The sequence below is a fragment of the Hevea brasiliensis genome, chromosome 3 (genome assembly GCF_030052815.1).
Source record: "Hevea brasiliensis isolate MT/VB/25A 57/8 chromosome 3, ASM3005281v1, whole genome shotgun sequence".
Classification (NCBI taxonomy): Eukaryota; Viridiplantae; Streptophyta; class Magnoliopsida; order Malpighiales; family Euphorbiaceae; genus Hevea; species Hevea brasiliensis.
In genome coordinates this window covers 106,760,766-106,783,350 of record NC_079495.1, presented here as the reverse complement: position 1 = coordinate 106,783,350, position 22,585 = coordinate 106,760,766, and the positions used below count along the sequence as shown (strand labels likewise).

At 34.5% G+C, this 22,585-nt stretch overlaps 2 protein-coding genes across 2 annotated transcripts; both read left to right on the top strand.

The window, feature by feature from the left end:
• The first annotated feature begins 3,213 nt into the window (after positions 1-3,213).
• Positions 3,214-6,918, top strand: LOC131178751 (probable leucine-rich repeat receptor-like protein kinase At5g63930). The gene is made up of 2 exons (XM_058144426.1): positions 3,214-6,148; positions 6,425-6,918. The coding sequence occupies exons 1-2, from the start codon at positions 3,229-3,231 to the stop codon at positions 6,859-6,861; spliced, it is 3,357 nt and encodes a 1,118-aa protein (XP_058000409.1). The 5' UTR covers positions 3,214-3,228; the 3' UTR covers positions 6,862-6,918.
• A 3,563-nt stretch (positions 6,919-10,481) lies between these two features.
• LOC131178750 (probable UDP-N-acetylglucosamine--peptide N-acetylglucosaminyltransferase SEC) lies at positions 10,482-20,753 on the top strand. Its single transcript, XM_058144425.1, has 27 exons — positions 10,482-10,891; positions 12,198-12,343; positions 12,480-12,578; positions 12,686-12,736; positions 13,267-13,383; positions 13,577-13,633; positions 14,140-14,259; positions 14,736-14,798; positions 14,900-14,978; positions 15,411-15,520; positions 15,648-15,701; positions 15,804-15,871; positions 15,983-16,085; positions 16,239-16,441; positions 16,759-16,855; positions 17,155-17,226; positions 17,341-17,417; positions 17,496-17,694; positions 17,795-17,959; positions 18,666-18,776; positions 18,870-18,956; positions 19,074-19,201; positions 19,296-19,378; positions 19,584-19,689; positions 19,797-19,943; positions 20,235-20,355; positions 20,450-20,753. The coding sequence occupies exons 1-27, from the start codon at positions 10,753-10,755 to the stop codon at positions 20,561-20,563; spliced, it is 2,916 nt and encodes a 971-aa protein (XP_058000408.1). The 5' UTR covers positions 10,482-10,752; the 3' UTR covers positions 20,564-20,753.
• The last annotated feature ends 1,832 nt before the right edge of the window (positions 20,754-22,585 follow it).

Below are 22,585 nucleotides of genomic sequence, written 5' to 3'. Positions count from 1 at the left end.
AAAAAAAAAACTTAACGAAAAGGTACATATCACTCTCAAGTTGGCAGATGCACTCCATACACTCAATTTAACACCTATAATATGAAGTGAAAAAATAATACAAAGACATCAAAGTACAACGTAAAACATAAGAAACTCTGAGGTTTTATTTCTTTTTCTCGTTATTTTTCATTATCTTTTTTATTTTCTTTTTATATCTTTATTGTTTTTTTTTTTTTAAGTTTTTAGTGTGTTCTATATAAATATTCACACTTATAATATTTAGGCTCTATTTATTTTACAAAAAATATTTTCTTTTAAAATATTTTTTGAATTTATAGAGTTTGGGGTACTTAATGAATTGGTCAATGAAAAATATTTATGATTAAAGGGAAAATTAAGTATTTTTAAGGAAACTAACTTTTTTTTTTCTAAAAAAAAAGTCATTTCTTGAATTTTGATAATCTTTTTGAAAAGTCATTTCTTGAATTTTGATAATCTTTTTGAAATATGAGTATAATTATGTATATAACTCATGTAATTCTTAACTTGACTTTCTCTCTATTTTGTAGAGAGAGAGTTTTCTTTTGGTTTCTTGCTGTTTCTTTCCTAGGGTTCAGGCATTCTCCTTGTCGCTCCGTCGACCTTCTCCTGCCCTTTTGAGCAAGGGAAGGCCTTCCTCCAACTCGATGTGGGTTCCCTTCCTGCCTCCAATGTTGGAGCGTAGATATTTAGTTTGCTTTGGTTTGCGGTTAGTTCTTCAAGGTTAAGGGTTTTATTAGGCTGTTATTTCTATGCTTTTCCTTTATTTCCTTATTCTATTTGGTTGTTGCAGGGCTTTGAGATCTTCAAGCATCGACGGTAGCTTTGATTATAATAGACGGAGGATATGCAAATGTGATGTTGGTGGTACATCGTTGGGTCTTAAGTTAGCCCATAAGGTATGAGTGAGTTGCCAAGGAGCTCTGCCACTGTCCTCCATTGGTTATGTGATGCACTAATGGTTCTACTTTTCCTTGACCTAAGGATGAGTTTCGAATAACTAAAAGCCTTAAAGCTTTAGAAGGCAACAACTGCTAAAGGGTTCTCCATGATCTTCAATAGGACATCAAGCCATGCATGGCGTTTATAAGTTTGGAGACTCTTAGTTGTTCACCACTTTTGGCTGTTAGAAGTCGTCTCCAATGACCGACGATGTTGCATCTGGGTTGCGACACTCTACGTTGGTTCTTCTCTTTCTCATCAGGTCAAGTTTTTTGAGTTGGAATACTCAGTGTAGTTAAGGGTTCTCTTATGGGTAGGCTTTGTTAGTTAGAAGCGGGCACTATTTGATTTGAACCAAAATAATTTACCAAATTGATTTAATTCAGGAATTTAATTTGATTTATACAGTAGATCATTTCAATTTTATTTTTAATATTTTTAATTAATTTAATTTAATTTTAGAGAAAAAAATTAGATAAAATTAAACTAAATGAATTGAAATAAATTAATATTTAAAATTAAAAATATATATTATAGTATTCAATTCAGTGGTAAAGTAATACTTTTACCACTTAAGTGTTTTGAGTTCGAGCCTATTTTTTATTTATTTATTTACTTTTATTGAAAATTAAATCATAATCAATCATTTTTAAGAAATGATCTCAACCATCTATTCCTATCAAATGTATTCTCACAAACCCTACCTTCCATTCACTTCATCTCTTCTATCGTCGCCCCCCATGTCTTACTTCTTACCTTCTCTTCTCCTTCTTCTCCTTCATTTACTCATTTCCTAATCTCTTCTACTCCTTCATTTCTTTTCTCCTTAATCTCGTTCCCACCTTCTTATCTTCATTTCTTCTCCTCTGCCGTTGCCACCCAAGTTTTACTTCTCACCTTCTCTCCTTCTTCGACTTCATTTACTCACTTCTTAATCTCTTATTCTCCATTTCTTTTCTCCTTCATCTCATTCTTTCAAAAAATCTAAAGGAATTTTTATTTACGAGCTATTATCTCGTTCCTTATCTAGAGCCCTATCCTGTTAGTAATAAAAAAGATGATAAAATCTTTCTTTTCTGGTTGCCAGGAACTTTTTTTTATTTACTAGTCATTATTAGTAAGCTTTGCATGTGCCTCTGCCTTCCCAAATCCAATCCAATCGTTTCTTCATTTCTGTCAAGCTTTGGATGCGCCTTCGGCCAATCATTTATTTTCTTCATCTCGGTCCATCCCAGTTGTTTTCTCTCCTCTACCCACCGCTGCCAGTCGACCGTCATTACAACACCGCAACATCTCTATTTTTTTAGTCAATTATGTTAATGAAATTTTTTGTTCTTAGTATTGATATTGTGCTTTTTCAAATTTGTAATTTTTGTTGTCGTATTTTTTTACATGTTGCGCTAAATTAATTTATTTTGTTTTAATTTGGTTCATTAAAAATATTTTTTAAAAAATAATTTTCATGAGAAATAATTTTCATATATAATAAATAAAGCTTTAATTATTATTTTTACCATGAATTTCATAAATTATTATTTTTATTTATACCCCTAATTAGAGTAATTATATTTAATTAGAAAAAAGGTGCGCGTCTGCCTCTGGAAAAGAAACAAGAGAGCTCTCTCTCTACTAGAGGGAGAAGTGCTAGAAAAAAAAAATCAATCCACGCGTCCTCCCCACCAAAAAAATAAAATAAAATAAAAGCAAGTAGGATTTTTTTAATCATGCGTAGAGGACGGAACGAACGCTGGCTTTCTGTTATTCTTTGAGATAATAAAATGAAGTTGATTAAGAAAACTCGAAGATCCAATGACTAAATGACTTTCTGTCAACAAAAGTCCATCCATTCCATTTTTGACTTCATCAGTCAATGAACCAATAAAGAAAACTACCTCATATGTTCCAATATTCAATTTTCTCTTCCCAGTTTCTTTTGTTTTTTTGAGTTGGCTTCCTTTTCTTCTGGTTGCTCGTTCACCCAAGAGTTATACAGAGTCGTTGATTGCTTTTCCTTGTCTTCGTATTTGTTATACGATGGTCGTATGCGCTTTTGGAACTTCTGTGATCTGTATATGCATATCTCAGTTCCTTGAGCCAATAGAATTAGCTAGTTTTCTGATAGAAGAAGATTGTTATAGGAGTTTAAAGAGATGATTATCTGGGTAGTTCATATTTTGCTCTTTTGTTTCATATTCAACCATGAATTGTCTGTTCTTCATGTGAATGCAAAATCTTGAGTATATATTCCTTTTCCATTTGGTAGGCATGGAGAAAATATCATGTGGGTCTATTACCTTTTTTGCTCTTGTTATTGTCCTTATGGTTCATCAATCTTTAGGGCTTAAAGCTGAGGGTCAATTTCTATTAGATTTAAGGGGCAAATTCGTTGACAATTATAACCATCTGAGTGACTGGAATCCCAATGATTCCACCCCTTGTGGGTGGAAAGGTGTGAATTGCACAAATGATTACAATCCAGTGGTTTGGTCTCTTGATTTGAGCTATATGAATCTTTCCGGTTCTTTGTCACCAAGTATAGGTGGATTGTCTAGTTTGATTTATCTTGATCTTTCTTTTAACCGGTTTTCTCAAAATATCCCTAGTGAGATTGGGAATTGTTCTGGTTTAAAGGTTCTTCGTCTAAACAATAACCAATTTGAAGGCCAGATTCCTGTAGAGGTAGTTAAACTTTCTTCTTTGTCAATTTTCAATATCTCCAACAACAGAATATCTGGCTCCTTCCCTGACAAGATTGGTGACCTTTTGTCCTTGACACAATTGATTGCCTATAGTAATAACATCACTGGACCATTGCCAGCTTCATTTGGCAATCTTAAAAATCTAACTGTATTTAGAGCAGGGCAGAATTTGATATCAGGAAGCTTACCTCCAGAGATAGGTGGATGTGAGAACTTGCAGATTCTTGGTATTGCACAAAATCAATTGGGTATGGAAATACCGAGAGAGGTTGGAATGCTAAAGTATTTGACAGATATAGTCCTTTGGGGAAATCAGCTTTCAGGGTCTATTCCAAAGGAGCTAAGCAATTGTAAAAATTTGTTGACTCTTGCTCTCTATGACAACTATCTTGTGGGGCCTATACCCGAGGAGCTTGGTGACCTAGTGTTCCTGGAAAAGTTATACCTCTACAGAAATCACTTGAATGGAACGATCCCAAAAGAGATTGGGAATCTGTCTTCTGCAGTAGAGATTGATTTCTCTGAGAACATGTTGACTGGAGTGATACCAACAGAGTTGGCTAAGATAACTGGATTGCAGTTGCTTTATCTTTTCGAGAATGAGCTTACTGGTGTCATCCCAGATGAGCTTACTACTTTGGTAAACTTAACAAGGCTCGACCTCTCCATTAATAATCTCACTGGTAGTATTCCTGTGGGATTCCAGTATCTGAAGCAGTTGATCATGTTGCAGCTCTTCAACAACTTATTTAATGGTAACATTCCTCAAGGACTTGGAGTCTATGGAAACCTATGGGTGGTGGATTTATCAAATAACTACCTAACTGGAACAATTCCACCTCATCTTTGTAGAAATGGTAACCTTTTTTTGTTGAACCTTGGGTCAAATAACCTCTCAGGTTATATCCCAACTGGTATCATTAACTGCAAGACGTTGGCGCAGCTTTATCTTGCAGGAAATGAACTTATTGGGAGCTTTCCAGCTGATTTATGCAAGCTAGTGAATCTCTCTAGTATTGAATTGGGCCAGAACAAGTTTAATGGTCCCATTCCTCCAGAGATAGGTAACTGCCACGTTCTGAAAAGGCTGCATCTCCCGGATAACTACTTTATAGGTGAATTGCCAAAAGAGATTGGTAAACTTTCTGAATTGGTGACCTTCAACATCTCATCTAATCTGCTCAGTGGAACAATACCAGAAGAGATCTTTAACTGCACGATGCTGCAACGACTTGATCTCAGCCAGAACAATTTTGTAGGTGCTTTACCAAGTGAGATAGGAGGCCTTTCCCAATTGGAGCTTCTCATGCTCTCAGACAATCAAATTTCTGGTATTATACCTCTGGAGGTGGGAAATCTGAGTCGCCTAACTGAACTACAAATGGGAGGAAACTTATTTTCTGATAGGATCCCAGCTGAGATGGGTAGCCTATCAAGCTTGCAGATTGCATTAAACCTCAGCTATAATAATCTCTCTGGGTCAATACCTGGAGAGCTAGGAAATCTTGTGTTACTGGAATTCCTGCTGCTCAACAACAATCATTTGAGTGGTGAAATTCCAGGCTCCTTAATGAACCTTTCTAGCCTACTTGGATGCAACTTTTCTTACAATGACTTAAAAGGGCCTTTACCTTCCTTGCCACTCTTTCTAAACACATGCAACAACTGTTTTCTTGGGAATGACGGGCTTTGTGGTGGACCTTTTGGTAAGTGCAGTGAATCTCCATCGTCCTATCTTGCTTCAGCTACGGAAGGGAAAAATGCCCGTTTAGGTAAAATTATTGCTATAGTTGCAGCTTTTGTTGGTGGGGTGTCTCTCATTTTAGTTATAGTGGTTATATACTTCATGAGACGCCCAGTTGAAACAGTTGCTCCTTTGCAAGATAAATCATTCTCTTCTCCAGTTTCGGATATTTACTTTTCTCCAAAGGAAGGGTTCACTTTTCAGGACTTGGTTGCAGCCACTGCCAATTTTGATGACAGGTTTGTGATAGGAAGGGGAGCTTGTGGAGCTGTATATAGAGTAGTCTTGCCGTGTGGTCTCACTATTGCAGTTAAGAAGATAGCATCAAACAGGGAGGGGAGCACCATTGACAATAGCTTCCGTGCTGAAATTTTAACAATGGGAAAGATCAGGCATCGGAATATTGTGAAGTTATATGGTTTTTGCTACCGCCAGGGTTCCAATCTACTTCTTTATGAATACATGGAAAAGGGTAGTTTGGGAGAATTACTCCATGGATCATCCTGTGGTCTTGATTGGCGGACAAGATTCAAGATTGCAGTTGGAGCTGCTCAGGGCCTTGCTTATCTGCATCATGATTGTAAGCCTCGGATTTTTCATCGGGACATAAAGTCCAACAATATTCTGCTTGATGACAGGAATGAAGCTCATATAGGGGATTTTGGGTTAGCAAAGGTGATTGACACGCCACAGTCTAAATCAATGTCTGCAATTGTTGGTTCTTATGGCTACATAGCCCCTGGTAAGCTATCTTGTGATACTTTCATTCATGAATAATTATTTATTCTGCATGCTTACTAAAACTGAGTTATGGATATGCCATTACAGAAAGGCATCCTGCTCTCTCTGTCTCTCTCTCTCTCTCTTCCTTGTTTATAATTCCTAATTGTTATGATATAATCCTACTTATTTTACAAATTCTTAGGAACTATTTAAACCTGTTAAATCTATGGTTGATTTTGATTTATGTCCATTAAATTGCTACATTGATGAATAATTCTGATCATTCTCAATGCAGAGTATGCATACATCTTGAAAGTGACTGAAAAATGCGACATATATAGCTATGGAGTGGTCCTTCTGGAGTTGCTGACTGGCAAAAAGCCTGTGCTACCACTCGACCAAGGCGGCGATCTAGTAACTTGGGTGAGAAATTACATTCAGGTTCATACGTTGTCACCTGGGGTACTTGATGCTCGACTCAATCTGGATGATGAGAGTACTGTCTCTCACATGATTACTGTCATGAAAATTGCTCTATTGTGCACAAGTACATCTCCTTTTGATCGACCAACAATGCAAGAAGTTGTTTGGATGCTTATCGAATCCAATAAATGTGTAGGACACTTCAGTTCATTCCGGAGTCATCATGCTAATTCAAGTGAAGGACACTTTGATTCATTCCCAAGTCATCATGCTACTTCTAGTGATGAACTGATTGTACATGTTCAATAAATAATTTTGATAGATTGGGATGATTCTTTAGCAGCTAATTCATGCTAGTATTAGTCACGCGCAAAGAAGAACATGCTACCTTGCATACTTCTAATCAGAAGTGCTCTTAAAATTTTCTTCTCAACTACTGCTATTCGAGAAGGATCATAACGTATAGAAATGCATTGCCCTTGCTTTTGTTAATGTGTTGTTTGATCATCATTATCACATAAACACAGTCCATATATGTTATGGTACACAAAACATGCAAATGGATTCAAACCCATAGCCTCAAGCCCATATGTTTTTGATTTCCTTGGATCTACACATGGAGTCCTTCTTCTTGTTGCAATGACTGACAGGTCGTTTCATGTGACTTGTCAGAGAGAGATCAGAGATGAGAGGCGTTCAATTGTTCATTTGTTTCCCATGTCAACAATGGGCTGATTATGTGGGCTAGCTCGTTAGCCCACAAGCCTTTAATTCTTTGAGCCCCTTTATTTTTCCATATCAAATACAACAATCACAAGTAATTGTATATTATTCATATAACAAATTTAAGGTTGAATTATATGCAAATCCTTAATAAAGTTTGTCAATATTGGCAAGGATACTTAAATTTGGAAATGGAGAATTATTATATGAGTTTTGAGATATAAATAATTTATTTTCTAGAAAGATAAACTTATTTTATGTGTAAATATGGATTTAGGATGTCAGTATGATATTAAAAAAATCAATAATCTAAAAAAATAGCTCATGATACAAATTAAAAAAAAAGATATCTTTTTTTAACATTTACAAAATAAAATTTGAATAATAATGATATTTAGATATTAATATTTAACCTAAATTGGTTTCTTTCACTAATTAAAGTTAGTCTAATATTTTTTTTTTCCCGCTTTTAAAATGCAATGAGAAAGAAAGTTTCAAATTTGAGTTTTCTCATTTACTGACTGTAAAACTATTCACGTTTATAATGAAGAAGCGAGGGACTGTAAATCATGAATGTCAAGAGGGAAAGGAATGGCATGAGATGCAAGTAAGGGTTGCCACGGTCCGGTTTTAAATCGGAACTGAATCAGAATTGGTTGGGTCAAAATCAGATCAAAATAGGTCAAAATCGGAACTGGCTTCGAATCGGACCGAAACCGTCCTTATGCGGTTTGGTTCAGGTTCATATTTTTTAAGAATCGTGAACCGGCGATTCCGAACCGGATTGAACTGATGATTTCGAACCGGATTAAACCAGTGATTTAAATATAAAAAAATTCAATAGATATGTTACGTCACTCCTAATTTATTTATATATATCATTAATTTTCTATACAATTATTCTCTGCATTTTCTTCAATTCTTAATATTTTTTCAATTTTTCTCAAATTTTCTAAATAATTATTTTCTACACTCATTTTAATTTCTAACACTCTCTCAATTTTTCTACTCTATTATTTTATATACTTGCTAAAATTTTTAATACTATCTCAATTACTTTGTTATTATTTTAAATCCTCAATAAAATTTTTAATACCCTCTATTTTAATTTTTTTCACTTTTATAATTTTTAATTATCAATTATTATATAATTTTTAAAAAAAGGCAAGTAATAGAACTAGAAATTTTTATTCCTCTAAATCCTAAAGGGATATATAAGCAAAATTAAGTTCATACACTTTTTACTAATTTCTTCAAAAAAAATTAATTTCATTTCTAGTTTTTTAATCAAGGTCAAGTCTTTTTTTATTGAATTTTTCTTAATGATAATTTTTTTTCTTATTTTATTTTGATTGAAAGATTTCTAAGAAAAATTAAAATATTTTTATAAATATAACTTAAATTTTAAATCAATAAAATTTTTCTCTAATTTTTTTTTTGTTTAAGCTACCCTTAAAACATCCCTAAACCACCTCTAGATCGTCCTCCAAATTATTTTGAACCGTTATTTTTTGAACCGCCTTTCAAGCCGTTTTAAACCGGGGCTCAAACCGGAATTGGTGGTTCAGGAACCGTCTTCCAAACCGTCCCCTGACTGTTTGTTTCAGGTTCATGATTTCATTAAACCTAAACCGACGGTTTAGAAACCGTAACCTCTAGTTCCTAAACCGTGGCCACCCCTAGATGCAAGTTTATCAGCTGGAAATGTAGGCCTCTCTAAACACGCGAACCAGTATTTGGATTTGTATTTTTTTTTAAACACTGATAATATTAAATAATAATGTTAATTGTTTTAGTAGTTTAGTTATTTTAATAATTATTAATTATTTTTTTAATTAATAATAATTAAATATTAATTATTAATAATTAAGGTGTGTTTAGTATGAGGTTAATAAAAGTTAATAATTAACTTTGTAATTTTTAATGCTGTTTGGATGATTTAAAGTGAGCAGGTTAATTTTTAACCTCATTAATAATTTACTTATATTTATGGTTTAAATATTAACTTTGGGTGGGTAAGTTAACATAAGATAAACACGATATTTATATATCTTTTTTCTATTTCTTCTAAACTTGTTTTATTTGTTGGGTCCATTCATCTCTAAAAACTCTTCATCTCCTACAACAATAAGAATGTACGAATTTTTTTTTTCAATTACATGAGCAAGACTATAAATTTTCTGTGTGTAAAAAATATTAATTTCTATCTTGTTTATTTTATTATGAGTTGAAAAAAATTATATATATATATATATTTAAATTTCCTTTATTTGCTATGACCTAATATAATCTATATATATAATCTATAAATTGATAAATTTTTTTTTATTATATCAATCAAAATATATGGGCATCCCTATATATATATATATGTAATAAGTTTTTTAAATTAAATTATTTATAAATAAAAAATAATATTACCAAAAATAAAATAAAAAAATAATTTTGATATTTATTATTAAAATATAAAAAATAAATATTTATATATTTTCATGTAAACTTAATTTTTTAATTTTATATTAAACATCATTAATTGTTACATCGTTAAATATCTTTTATCCCCTTAATAATTATTTTCTTAAATTTTATAAGATTAATATTTAATATTTAATTTTTTAATCTTAACGCATATTTAGTTATTAAAATATTTGATATAAAAATAATAATTAAATATAAAATTATTAATATTATTTATAAAATAATATTATTATTTAATAAATATTTAATAAATATTTGATATAAAAATAATAATTAAATATAAAATTATTAATATTATTTATAAAATAATAATTATTAAATATTTGATATAAAATAATAATTATTAAATAGTTATTAAAATATTTATTAATAAAAAAAAATTATTAAATATAAAAATAATAATATAATATTATTAATATTATTTAAAATGAGCTTTTAAAATTATTTTTTAATTTTTAAAAATTAATATAAATATTATGGTTGATCAGCGTTTTTTAACTAAGGTTATAGTAAGGCAGGATTAGGGAATTTTTATTACCATATAAAGACAAAAAGGACCAGCTCATCAAGAAGCTACATAGATACGTGTCAGAATTAAACCGAATCTCCCAATACAAAAGCAACAGCAAATGTATCGTATCATCGCCGTACACTTCAACGGTCCAGATTTATCCTCACCATCCACCTCCTTATTTATATGCTCTCTCTCTTCTCTAGCAAAACGATAAAAAAATTTGATAGTTCCATTCGCTTTAGCCAAAAAAAAAGGAAAAATTAGGAGAAGCAAAAAGCTCGAAAAAACCCCAATTCTAGCAGTTTGCGCACGCTAGGGTTTTTCTTAATCGAGTTCCCTGCTTCTTCTTTGTTCGTTGGAAATTTCAGCGTGGTATCTTTTGGAGTTTAGATCTGATCTGGAATCGTGTGTTTTTTGATGGTTGGATTTTGTAGCGGGAGTGGTTGATTTTTATTTTTCTGGAGTTTTGGTTTTAGGAGATCAGGATGATTTCGTTGCAGACCGGTCCTCGGGCTTCGCTCGGCGGCTCTGCTCGCGATGATGCTAGCTTCCAGGTGAAGCTTGAGCCATCTTCGTCTTCGCTGAGTCTTGTGCCTTTTAAGGGCCGTGATTCTCATCACGAAGGTGAGTTAGCAGTTGGTCATTCTGTTGTTTATCTATTTATTTTTAATTTATGGATAAATTGTGTGTAATTGGCTTTATTTTGTTGTTGTTTTATTTGTTTATTTGTTTTTTTTTTCTGCGTATAACATTTTGTTGGATTTAGAAAGTTTAAGGATTTCTATATACTTTTTTTCCCGTTTCAAAATTCCTATTTGTTCAATGTTCCAGTTGTGTATAATAATAATAATAATAATAATAATAATAATAATAATAATAATAATAATAATAATAATAATAATAATAATAATAATAATAATAATAATAATAATAATAATAATAATAATAATAATAATAATAATAATAATAATAATAATAATAATAATAATAATAATAATAATAATAATAATAATAATAATAATAATAATAATAATAATAATAATAATAATAATAATAATAATAATAATAATAATAATAATAATAATAATAATAATAATAATTTTTTTTGGGGGGGGGGGGGGGGGGTGTTTGGGGGTGGTGGGGTGTGGGTTCGTTAGTTTAGAATGATGGGAATCAATTTCACAGTTGTTATCGGCTTGCATTTTCCTTTGGCTTGTCATGGGAATAATAAGAGCTATCTCTCCCTATTCCCTCCCCTTCTTCCTTTTGGGAGGAGACGGGGAACTGAAATAAAAAAAGACCTAAACTTGTGTGTGTGGGGGGGTTGGTGGGGTGTGGGTTCGTTAGTTTTACGCACACGCACGTGCGCGCGGGTGTGTGTGTGTGTGTGTGTGTGTGCACGCGCCTCCGGGCTCGTGTGTGTGTGTGTGTGTGTGTGTGTGTGTGTGTGTGTGTGGATAATTTGGGTTTCCAATTTATTTTGAATGATACAGTTATTGATTCTATTTAGTTTGTAACTTCTTTTCCAAATAAATTTCCTTTCCAATTTGTTTTTGGTACAAAGAATGTCTATGTACTTCATGAGACGGTATCTCATTCTGGTGCTGGAAGAATATTAGGCAGTTTTCTCACTGTTGATTGGTGAAAATTGTGACTGGAAGGGGTTCTAGTTTTGTTCTTCTAGAAGAGAGTTTTTTCACTGTATGAAAGATGGATTAGTTAGTGATGCTAGTGGTTTCAAAATTCTAAGCTAGAGAGTTTTATAGTTAGTGATGCTAGTGGTTTAACAATTCTAAGCTAGAGAGTTTTAGGCTACTTAATGTTGATGTGGTCAGTCATCATGTGTTTATTACTAAAATGAATTAATTTGATACTTTATTATTATTATTATTATTTTTTTAATTTATGAACTTTTTCTTTTTTAATGCAGTTGATGAAGACATGCACCTGGCCCTTGCTCATCAGATGTACAAGGCTGGCAACTATAAACAGGCATTAGAGCATAGCAATACTGTTTATGAGAGAAGTCCCCTGCGGACTGATAATCTTCTTCTTTTGGGTGCTATTTATTATCAGGTTTGCTTTGTTTTAAATGTAGCTGTTGTTGGGCACTATCAGTATGTGTTTTCACTTTTTAGATAATTGTCAATTTTAACTGTTTGGGGAACCATAAATTCTCTGATCTTAAACTTTCATGTTTATTCCTCTGCAGTTGCATGATTATGATATGTGCATTGCAAAAAATGAGGAAGCTCTTCGACTTGAGCCACGTTTTGCTGAGTGTTATGGAAACATGGCAAATGCTTGGAAGGTATCACTATCTATATAAATCATTTTGAGCCATGATGAAGCAATTAACCTTTTTGGGCATTTAAATTTTTGTTGGTACTTATGGTGGGTTTTTTTATTTTAATACAGGAAAAGGGTGATATTGATCTTGCAATTCGTTACTATTTGGTTGCCATTGAGGTTTGTATGCACGTTCAGAACTTTAAGAGTTATCTAGGAAGTTATGGTACTGAAGGACTTTGATACTTTGTTTAGTGTTCGCATTTCTATAGTGATTAATAAACATTGGAAACTCCTTATTGTCAACGATCATTTAATGTTAGGACAGGTAAAAATGAATTGGGTGGTGTGTTTGTATCTCATTTGGGGCTAATTTGTTTCCTGCTGGTTGGGCGAAACCTTGTTACAGAATCACTTTGAAATGAGCAGGGATTGGGTGGCTATGTGGGGCTCAACTTTTGGGCCAATAACCACCTCTAAATTTGTGGGTTAAAATTTAAAGCTTAATGGATCCTCAAATGATAAATGTAAAGTAGGAGGTTCACCTTCAGAGTCTCCTATAATGTGATTCATGTTGTAAAATTGGTGTGCAAGCTCCACTGTCTGATTTAAGAACCTTTCTCACCCTCATTTGCCCCTGTACTTGCACTTTGTGCCATTTTCTTTATTAGTATTTTTAATAATACTGCCTTGGTTCATTTTTATGGCAGCTGCGACCCAACTTTGCTGATGCTTGGTCAAACTTGGCTAGTGCATACATGCGAAAAGGAAGGCTTAATGAGGCAGCACAGTGTTGTCGCCAAGCGCTTGCATTGAATCCTCTATTGGTATATTTTTTCCTGTTAGATAATGATCATCTGTATTGTGCCATAATGATATTATTATGATCATCTATTGATGCTCTAGTTAGTTATCACTTGGATGGCTCAAATGATCAGAAAATTCGGGATTCTATTTTTCTTGTTAGTTGCATGGTTTGAATGAGAATCCCTAATGACTTCCCCAACAATTGGAATGTAGGTTGATGCTCATAGCAACCTTGGGAATCTAATGAAGGCACAAGGGTTGGTGCAAGAAGTAAGTATATCAATAAATGAATGCTGCAAGTTGTCTAGTTCCTTTTAACTTGTTCTTCATAACAGTTAGCTGTACTTAAATTTTCTGGGCTATAGGATTTTGGTTATTTTCAGTGTTGATCTTCAGCTACCATGCCCAATGCTAGTGTTAGGATACTTACTGATCACTTCCCCATCCAATCGCAGTGGGGGGAAGTGGTCCATTGGCAACCTGGCATCCCAGTCTGAGTTAATCCACTACTGGACTCGCGTGGCCCCAAATTCTTACCCTTTCTGACCTCATGGAAGGAAGACACCCTTTCCATATTTAGATTTTTGTAGTGTGCATCTCTCCTTTTCCAGTGAAGTTACTGATTTACATACTTCATGTGTGGAACTGTGTCTTAAATCACAGTTCGATACAGATATCAAGTTGTTATCTTCAGGCCAGGGCTCAGATGATGGTTGGTCTTGTTGTAACTTCCATGTGAAAGACTCCAAATTGTCAGAATCTAATGTTTTGTGCAGGCATACAGTTGCTACCTTGAGGCTTTACGCATACAACCAACATTTGCTATTGCGTGGTCAAATCTTGCTGGTCTCTTTTTGGAGTCTGGTGATCTTAATAGAGCCCTTCAATATTATAAGGTACGCTTGATTTTGCTTATGCCATTGCTTTTCTGCTTTTATATTTCCCTACTAGGCTTGATAATGCATGTTTGTATCAAATTTGGCTTTCTTGCCTTCTCCTTTTTGGGTTTTAGATTCACTGTCTGCCTCAAATCACTTTCAAGCAAACTGTGGTTATTTTTGTTGCTAATTATCATATCAAATGTTTTATGTGGTCATCATATCAAAACATTCAAACAATTGCTTTTAGTGTTTTTTTTTTTTAATAAATTAAAGTCAGTGATGGGAAAATGATCGGTTCTAGTCATTTTGCTTTTATTTTTTTGGGTTCCTTTTTTACTACTGCTTGGATTGTCAACACTAGCATGCTAGTTTTATTTGTTGTTGGAGTTTATATTGAAGTTCTTTGGTAGTCAACATTTTTAAATGTTTGCACATTCCAATTACTTTGTTGGCAACATATACTGAATTTCATTTTACAATGTGTACTCCAGGAAGCTGTAAAACTCAAGCCCATGTTTCCTGATGCCTATCTAAATCTTGGAAATGTTTATAGGGTAAGTTGTGGCTTTGTGTTCATAAGGTAGGCTAGCTGCGTGTGCCTGGATTAATATTGCTTTATCAGAGGAAAACAAGATGTTTGTTTTGCCTTTTCCAGGCCTTGGGAATGCCCCAAGAGGCTATTGTGTGCTACCAGCAAGCTGTTCAGACACGGCCGAACTATTCAGTCGCTTATGGTAAGTTATTATTGGACCTTGAAATCTCTTCTAATGGCAGTTTACTGATGTTCATATAATTTGTTCCTGGTTAGTAGATGGTGCTGCAATTTCCTTTTGTATCCCAAATATGCTTTGTCTTGTTGAGGTGGACCTATCATTGACTGTAACTGTGTGCTCCTTGTTGTCTTTAAAGCAATTAGTAATATTTTACTAATATCTTTTAAGCGAGTTGGTGATTGCTGTTAAAGGCTTTTTAAGATCATTACTTTGGTCAATGCCTTCTTTGCTTAATATTGAACTATTGGCTCAGCAGACTGCTATACGTTGTCAATTTTGATTTCTTGAAGCACTGAGCATTTATTTTATTTCTTTTATTAGATTTTGGGTTAAAGGCTGTGCATGCATGTAAACTTTGGTTGACCATATGATCTATTACATTACATGGTGCAGGAAATTTGGCCAGCACTTATTATGAACGAGGCCAACTGGATTTGGCAATTCTTCATTATAAGCAAGCCATAGCCTGTGATGGAAGGTTTTTGGAGGCTTACAATAATTTGGTTGGCCCCCACCCCCCTTCTCTCTCTTCTTTTTCTTTCTCTGATTTGTGCTTTTCTGTTGTCTGGGAATTTTTCAATTTTTAATTATATGAGTAACTAACTTCTCAATATATTCTCCAACTAAAAGGGTAATGCACTGAAAGATGTGGGTAGAGTGGATGAAGCAATCCAATGCTATAATGTAAGTTCGCATTTTATTCCCCTTTTTAAATTCATTCCTTATTTCTGATTGACTTGCATTTGTATATTCGTAAACTTTTCTCGCCTCTCTGTCTCGGTGTAGCAATGCCTTGCATTACAACCGACCCACCCACAAGCACTCACCAACCTTGGGAACATATATATGGAATGGTATATGGCATTTAATTTCTTATGTCTTCATGATTTTTTCATTTATGTTAATGTAGATATGACTTTTTGGCATTAATCGAAATTTATGTGGGTGATTTTCTGAACATCCAGGAATATGGCATCAACTGCTGCTTCATATTATAAGGCTACATTGGCTGTTACAACAGGACTGTCTGCTCCTTTCAACAATCTTGCTGTAATCTATAAACAACAGGTAATGACGGTTGGAGGATTTTCAGCTTGCTAGTTAGATGTTAACTTCTTTTGTGTATCAAACAAATTGAATATCAGCCTTCTACCTTCTAGGTCTTGCTGAATTCTCTTGTGATGGTTCTGACTACACTTTTTTCTTTCCTACTTATGGCAGGGAAATTATGCAGATGCCATATCTTGCTACAATGAGGTTCTTCGCATTGATCCCTTGGCAGCCGATGGACTCGTAAACAGGGGCAACACTTATAAGGAGATTGGTAGAGTGAGTGAAGCAATTCAGGACTACATACGTGCTATCACTATCCGACCAAATATGGCTGAAGCTCATGCAAATTTGGCTTCAGCTTATAAGGACAGGTATTGTGTTGGATGGTACATCCAAAATTTTTGTGAATGTCCAATTTTATATTGCTGCCACCACCCCCACCCCCCACCCCCCCCCACCACCTTTCTCCCTCCTCTTTTTTTATTTTTCCCCTTCTCTCCTTCTCCCTCCCCTTCTTTTTCTTTTTTCCCCTTTTTCCTTGGTATAGCTTAAAACTGTTCATATTTAATCCCAGATTGTAGGGAAAGAATAAGGTTAGAATTAAACCAATGATTTGAATGCTGTTGCTGTTGGGCTATAGAATATTGCTTTTTTCAGCAATGGAAGTATTAATTTATATGCTATGCAGTGGTCACGTGGAGGCTGCTGTAAAGAGCTATAGGCAGGCTTTGCTTCTTCGACCAGACTTTCCTGAAGCGACTTGCAACCTTCTGCATACATTACAGGTATAACCAAATGAAATATGCTGCATAACTAAAATTTTTGTTTCTTCTTTTAATATATGTATGTGGTTTGTTCATAAATTTTGGCACTGGCTGCATAAATTACAGGTACAATGAAAATGAAATATTCTGCATATCTAAATTTTTTGTTTTGTCCTTCTCTATATGTGTGTGGTTTTGTTCATAAATTTTGTCACTTCAGCTTGTTGAAGCTGTTCTGATTAGGAATTTTGGAGGAATCTTTTATATTTCTCATGCAGAAGATTTTTGTAAATTAATTTATTTGAGGATACTTGTCTCAGTGCGTCTGCAGTTGGGAGGATCGCGCTAAGATGTTCACTGAAGTTGAAGGGATTATACGGAGGCAAATTACTGTAAGAGTTGTGATGTTTGCTAATGCTTATCAATAGATTCTCTGGTTTGTTCACAGCTTAAAAATATTGTCATGTGAAGCTAATCTATTTTCTGCAACAATTGTATCATTTCAGATGTCCGTCCTTCCTAGCGTGCAGCCTTTTCATGCTATCGCGTATCCCATTGATCCAATGCTGGCACTTGATATCAGGTAGGAGAGGCTAATTTTTGCAATCAACCTGTGTGACTTAAGGCTTTGCATTCTCATTCTTCCTTTTCTATCTTGAAGCCGCAAGTATGCAGCTCATTGCTCCATGATTGCATCGCGTTTTGGACTTCCTCCTTTCAATCATCCTCCACCAATTCCTATAAAGCGTGATCGTGGCGAGAGACTTAGGATTGGTTATGTGAGCAGCGACTTTGGTAATCATCCCTTGTCACACCTTATGGGATCCGTCTTTGGCATGCACAACAGAGAGAATGTTGAGGTTTGAAAATTTGGAATTCTCTCTTTTTTTTAGCTGAAGGGACTTTAACATGCATTTGCCTTTTTGTAATATTTTGTTAGAACTAACAAAATCTGGGCAGGTTTTCTGCTATGCTTTGAGCCCAAATGATGGTACAGAATGGAGGCAGCGTATCCAGTCGGCTGGGCATTTTGTAGATGTTTCTGCCATGTCGTCAGACATGATTGCCAAACTGATTAATGAGGATAAAATACAGATCCTCGTTAATCTCAATGGTTATACCAAGGTAAGGTCTTTAATTTTTGGGATAATTACATCCAAAATTGAATCCCATGTTTTAAAGTATTAGTGTCAAACCCTATTTCAGTTTGGATTACAGTATCTACTCTCCCTTAATTGTCTCTTTGAAACTCCTCTTGACCCACTTTGTTTGATGAAATTGCTTTAGGGTTTTAATTACCTGCAGACTAAAATTTTAATTTGACATATGATTATGCAAATAGTCAAGTATTGAGCGAGAAATCTTACAAAGATGTTTTAGACACAAGGTTGACTCTTTAATTATTATTTGTATGTTGACTATCGTTGCATGTAAAATTGAATACAAACCTTTTCTACTTGGTAAGTCTGTCCTGATCTTAGACTTCTAAGAGCCCCTGGAGAAGTGATGAGAACTTCGGAAAGAAATTTTTAGTGTGGTTTTCAATTGCATTTGTTTGTAAACTTCTGGGTTGAAACTGTAACGTTTTAAAGCATGAGATTTGATATGTAAAAATCCCTAAAGTGAGTGTTGGTTGTAATTATCCTTTGGAGCAAGGACTAAACAATTTTTGTAGCAATTTGCGTTAATCAGGATTGAAGTTTCAAATGTATTTTTTTGATGGTTACAGCAGTGTAATTTTATTCTTCAATGAGTATTTCAGTGGTGTAAACTTTCTGTTAAAGAGTATATCATCATTCCTCCTAATATATATTCCTTCTATATCATTCAGGGTGCCAGAAATGATATATTTGCTATGCAGCCTGCGCCCATACAGGTGTCATATATGGGATTTCCTGGGACCACCGGAGCAACATACATTGATTATTTAGTCACTGATGAGGTGGGAGATTAGCCTCAAATCTGTTCGTAAACTTAAATCACACTTGTTATCTTGTTTTCATATTTTTCTGATATGTATGCTCTTTGCTCTCAGTTTGTTTCACCCACACGTTACGCGCATATTTATTCTGAAAAGCTTGTTCACATGCCACATTGCTACTTTGTGAATGATTATAAACAGGCAAGTCTTTAGTAAAATCCTTATAGAAGAGGATTTTAGTTGTGTGCTTTGAACTATCTTTTATTGGTGTTTCAATTTTGGAAATGAGTCTCTGGAACTGCAATTATTGTTATTCAGAAAAATTTGGATGTTTTGGATCCAACATGCCAACACAAGCGATCAGATTATGGTCTTCCTGAAGATAAATTTATATTTGCATGTTTCAACCAATTGTACAAGATGGATCCTGAAATCTTTAATACTTGGTACTGTAAAGCTGGCGCTGAGTTCATTTTATACTATGCGACGTATCACTTTCAGGTGTCTTACTGTTTTCTCTATATGTTTTGATCATTTTAGGTGCAACATTCTCAAACGTGTGCCCAACAGTGCCCTCTGGCTCCTTAGGTTCCCAGCTGCAGGCGAAATGAAACTTCGTTCATGTAGGTGAACTTGTTTTGTTTACTTGTAGAATCCACATATTTTCAGGGATTTGTTGGACTTTTTATAAATAACCCCCTCTGTAGAATTGTCAAGTATCTTGTTCTATTGCCAAAGAAAGAAAATTGTGAATAAATTTGCAGCAGAAAATGCTTATTTAGCATATTCACTTTGTTGTCTGGTGTCAAATACTGCGATTGTTTTCAGATGCTGTTGCACAAGGGGTGCAGCCAGAGCAAATCATTTTCACTGATGTTGCCATGAAACAAGAACATATCAGACGCAGTGCTTTAGCAGATCTATTCCTGGACACGTAATTACTCTCTCTTTATATGTGTGTATATGTGTTTCATTTATGTTCTGAAGGCAGTCAATTTTATTGCTGGGTTTCTGGAAGCTAATGGTTGGATCTCTCTTTAGGCCATTATGTAATGCACATACAACAGGGACAGATATTTTGTGGGCTGGTTTACCTATGGTAACACTGCCCCTTGAGAAAATGGCTACAAGAGTTGCTGGATCATTGTGTCTTGCCACTGGACTTGGGGATGAGATGATTGTTAGCAGGTAGGATTTTAATTTTCTATGTGCATGCACAGGTGGAATGCTCTTAAGTGGGGCTGTATTTCAAAAACATTAACTACTGTGTTGGATTTTCTGGTTGCTCAGCATTATGAAATATTGATCAAACAGTTCATGCATGGAGCATCATGATAACTTCTAGATAAGATAGTTCATTCATGATTTACTCAAGCTAGAATCTATGGCAGTATAGGGCCATGTTCCTATTTTTTCTCCGGTTGGTTCCTGTTAAAATTGGTCTGAACTGTATTAACTTGCCGATTTACCTTGTGACAGTATGAAGGAATATGAGAAGAGAGCAGTTTCTCTGGCTTTGAATCCGCCAAAACTACAGGCTCTTACCAATAAACTGAAGGCAGTCCGTATGACTTGCCCTCTGTTTGACACGACACGCTGGGTAAGCCTACTAAAGTTTTCCTTACTGCATTTTTCTTTTTTGGCGTAAATGAGAGACAGCTGGTTATGATTTTCTTATGGTAATAATTATGCAGGTTCGAAATTTGGAGAGGGCATATTTCAAAATGTGGAATATACATTGCTCGGGGAAGCAGCCCCAGCACTTCAAAGTGCTGGAGAATGATTCAGAGTTCCCTTGTGATGGATGAGGGGAGAGTGAATGGACGGCATTGTAGATAAGAGCAAGAGAAAAAAAAATAGCGTATTTAGGATAATGATATTGGTAAGATTATTGAGATGATGCAATGGTGATGTGTGTGGATTATACAAAATTGAGTTTGTACCTCTTTATTTAACCAAATCAAAATTCACGCAATTCCATTCTGTGGTTCAGATTCAGTTCGAAGTCTAGTTTTTTTGGTGTTCAGGGAAATTTCAGGCGACGCAAGTGATGTCTGCTAGTAACACACTCTACTAATAATAATTGACCAGTCGTCTTTTCTTGGGGCAACCGTAATTTTGCAATTAAAGTAATGGTAAACTCTGGGTTTGGAAGTTCTTTCATCCAAATTTTTATTAAAAAATAGTTGTAATTTACCAAGAGTGCGAAGTGGATACAGAGTGCAATTTAACTGTACTTTGTCCCACCAATCTGTTACTTATTTGCCGAAGGTGTGGTGGTTTTGGAAGGTCAAGTGACGTGTTGACTGTATGCCTGGTTGCCCAGTTTGTGCTGTCATTGAGCAGACTACTCTTTATGCACTGGTGGAATGTGATGCTGCAAAGGAAGCATGGTTGCTGAGTGGGCTGGGTAGGAGGATGTCTTCGGGCAATTGATTGAGGCGCTTGATCAGCGCGATGACATGCATTGAAGTGAATTGGCTCTTGTGCTCTTTTGGGCCTGTGCTATGATAGAAATGGAGTGGTTTGGCGCCAGGGGCAACTAGCCACAGCACAGGATGATGACGCTAGCCAAATCTGCTCTTGATAAGTGGCAAGAGGCTCAAGTACTTTGGCTCTTTATGCAACCTGTTCAACCAGCCAGTCAATGGTTAACCTCCACCGCATGGCACGATTAAGTGCAATTTGGATGGGGCTGTTGACCTTTGCAATGGGAGAACGGGTATGGATGGGTACTAAGGGATGCGGAGTGTCACTTTTTATATGCTACAAAGCAACTCCACGGCTTGCAGAAGTTTATGCGGTAAGAGGGGCCCTAGTTGGCTCAAGGAACACAGCTTCTCCCATGTTCAAGTTGAAACTGATTGCCTTTCTTTTCTTCAAGCTATCAACGGTGCAACTATGGGTGAATCTTATTTTGGTAGTTTGCTCTTGCTGATGTAAAAGCTCTTTTGGATTAACTATCTTTTGTTTATGTTTCTTTTATTCGTAAATAAGCGAATCAGACAGCCCATGCTTTGGCTAAGTTATTGTTTCTGCGTCTGATTTGGATGGCCACCATTCTTGTTTGATGTTTTCCATTTTTGACGTTGATAATATATCATTGCAATTGTTTTAGTTTAAAAATAAAAAAAAATAAAAACAAAACTTACCAACAGCAGGGCTGAACTAGAAATTAATTTTTGAAAACAAGATAAATATTAATAAAAATTAAATAAAATTTTAATAAAAATATAAAAATTAAAATAAAAATATAAAATATTAAAAATTTTAATTTAAATAATACAAAAATATGAATAATATTTACATAGAAATGTAATTGTTTAAATTAAAATAAAAATATTAGAGAGATAAATATTAATTTTTAAAAAAATAAACCAAATTTTGCAGATAAAATTTTAAATTTAAAAATTTCAAAGGAGGTAAATAATAATTGTTTAGAAAAAAAAAAATTAAAATCTATAGATAATATTTATATAGCATCATTGTAATTTCAGGTTTGACGTAAAATGGCAATTCAATAATTAACTCAACTCAACTCAACTATACTTTTATCTCAAAAATTTGGAGTCGGCTTTATGGATTCGTTTCTCCACTCCAAACGGTTTTGGGTTAAATTCTCAGAAATGTGTAATGCTTTTAGGTCATGTTGTACTACTCTCCTCCAAGTCAATTTAGGTCTACCATTTTTTTTCTTTTTATCCTCTAACCTAATATGCTCTACTTGTCTAATTGGAGCCTCCGTATATCTACCATTCACATGACCAAACCACCTCAATCTCCCTTCTCTCAACTTATCCTCAATTAGCACCACTCCTACCTTTTATCTA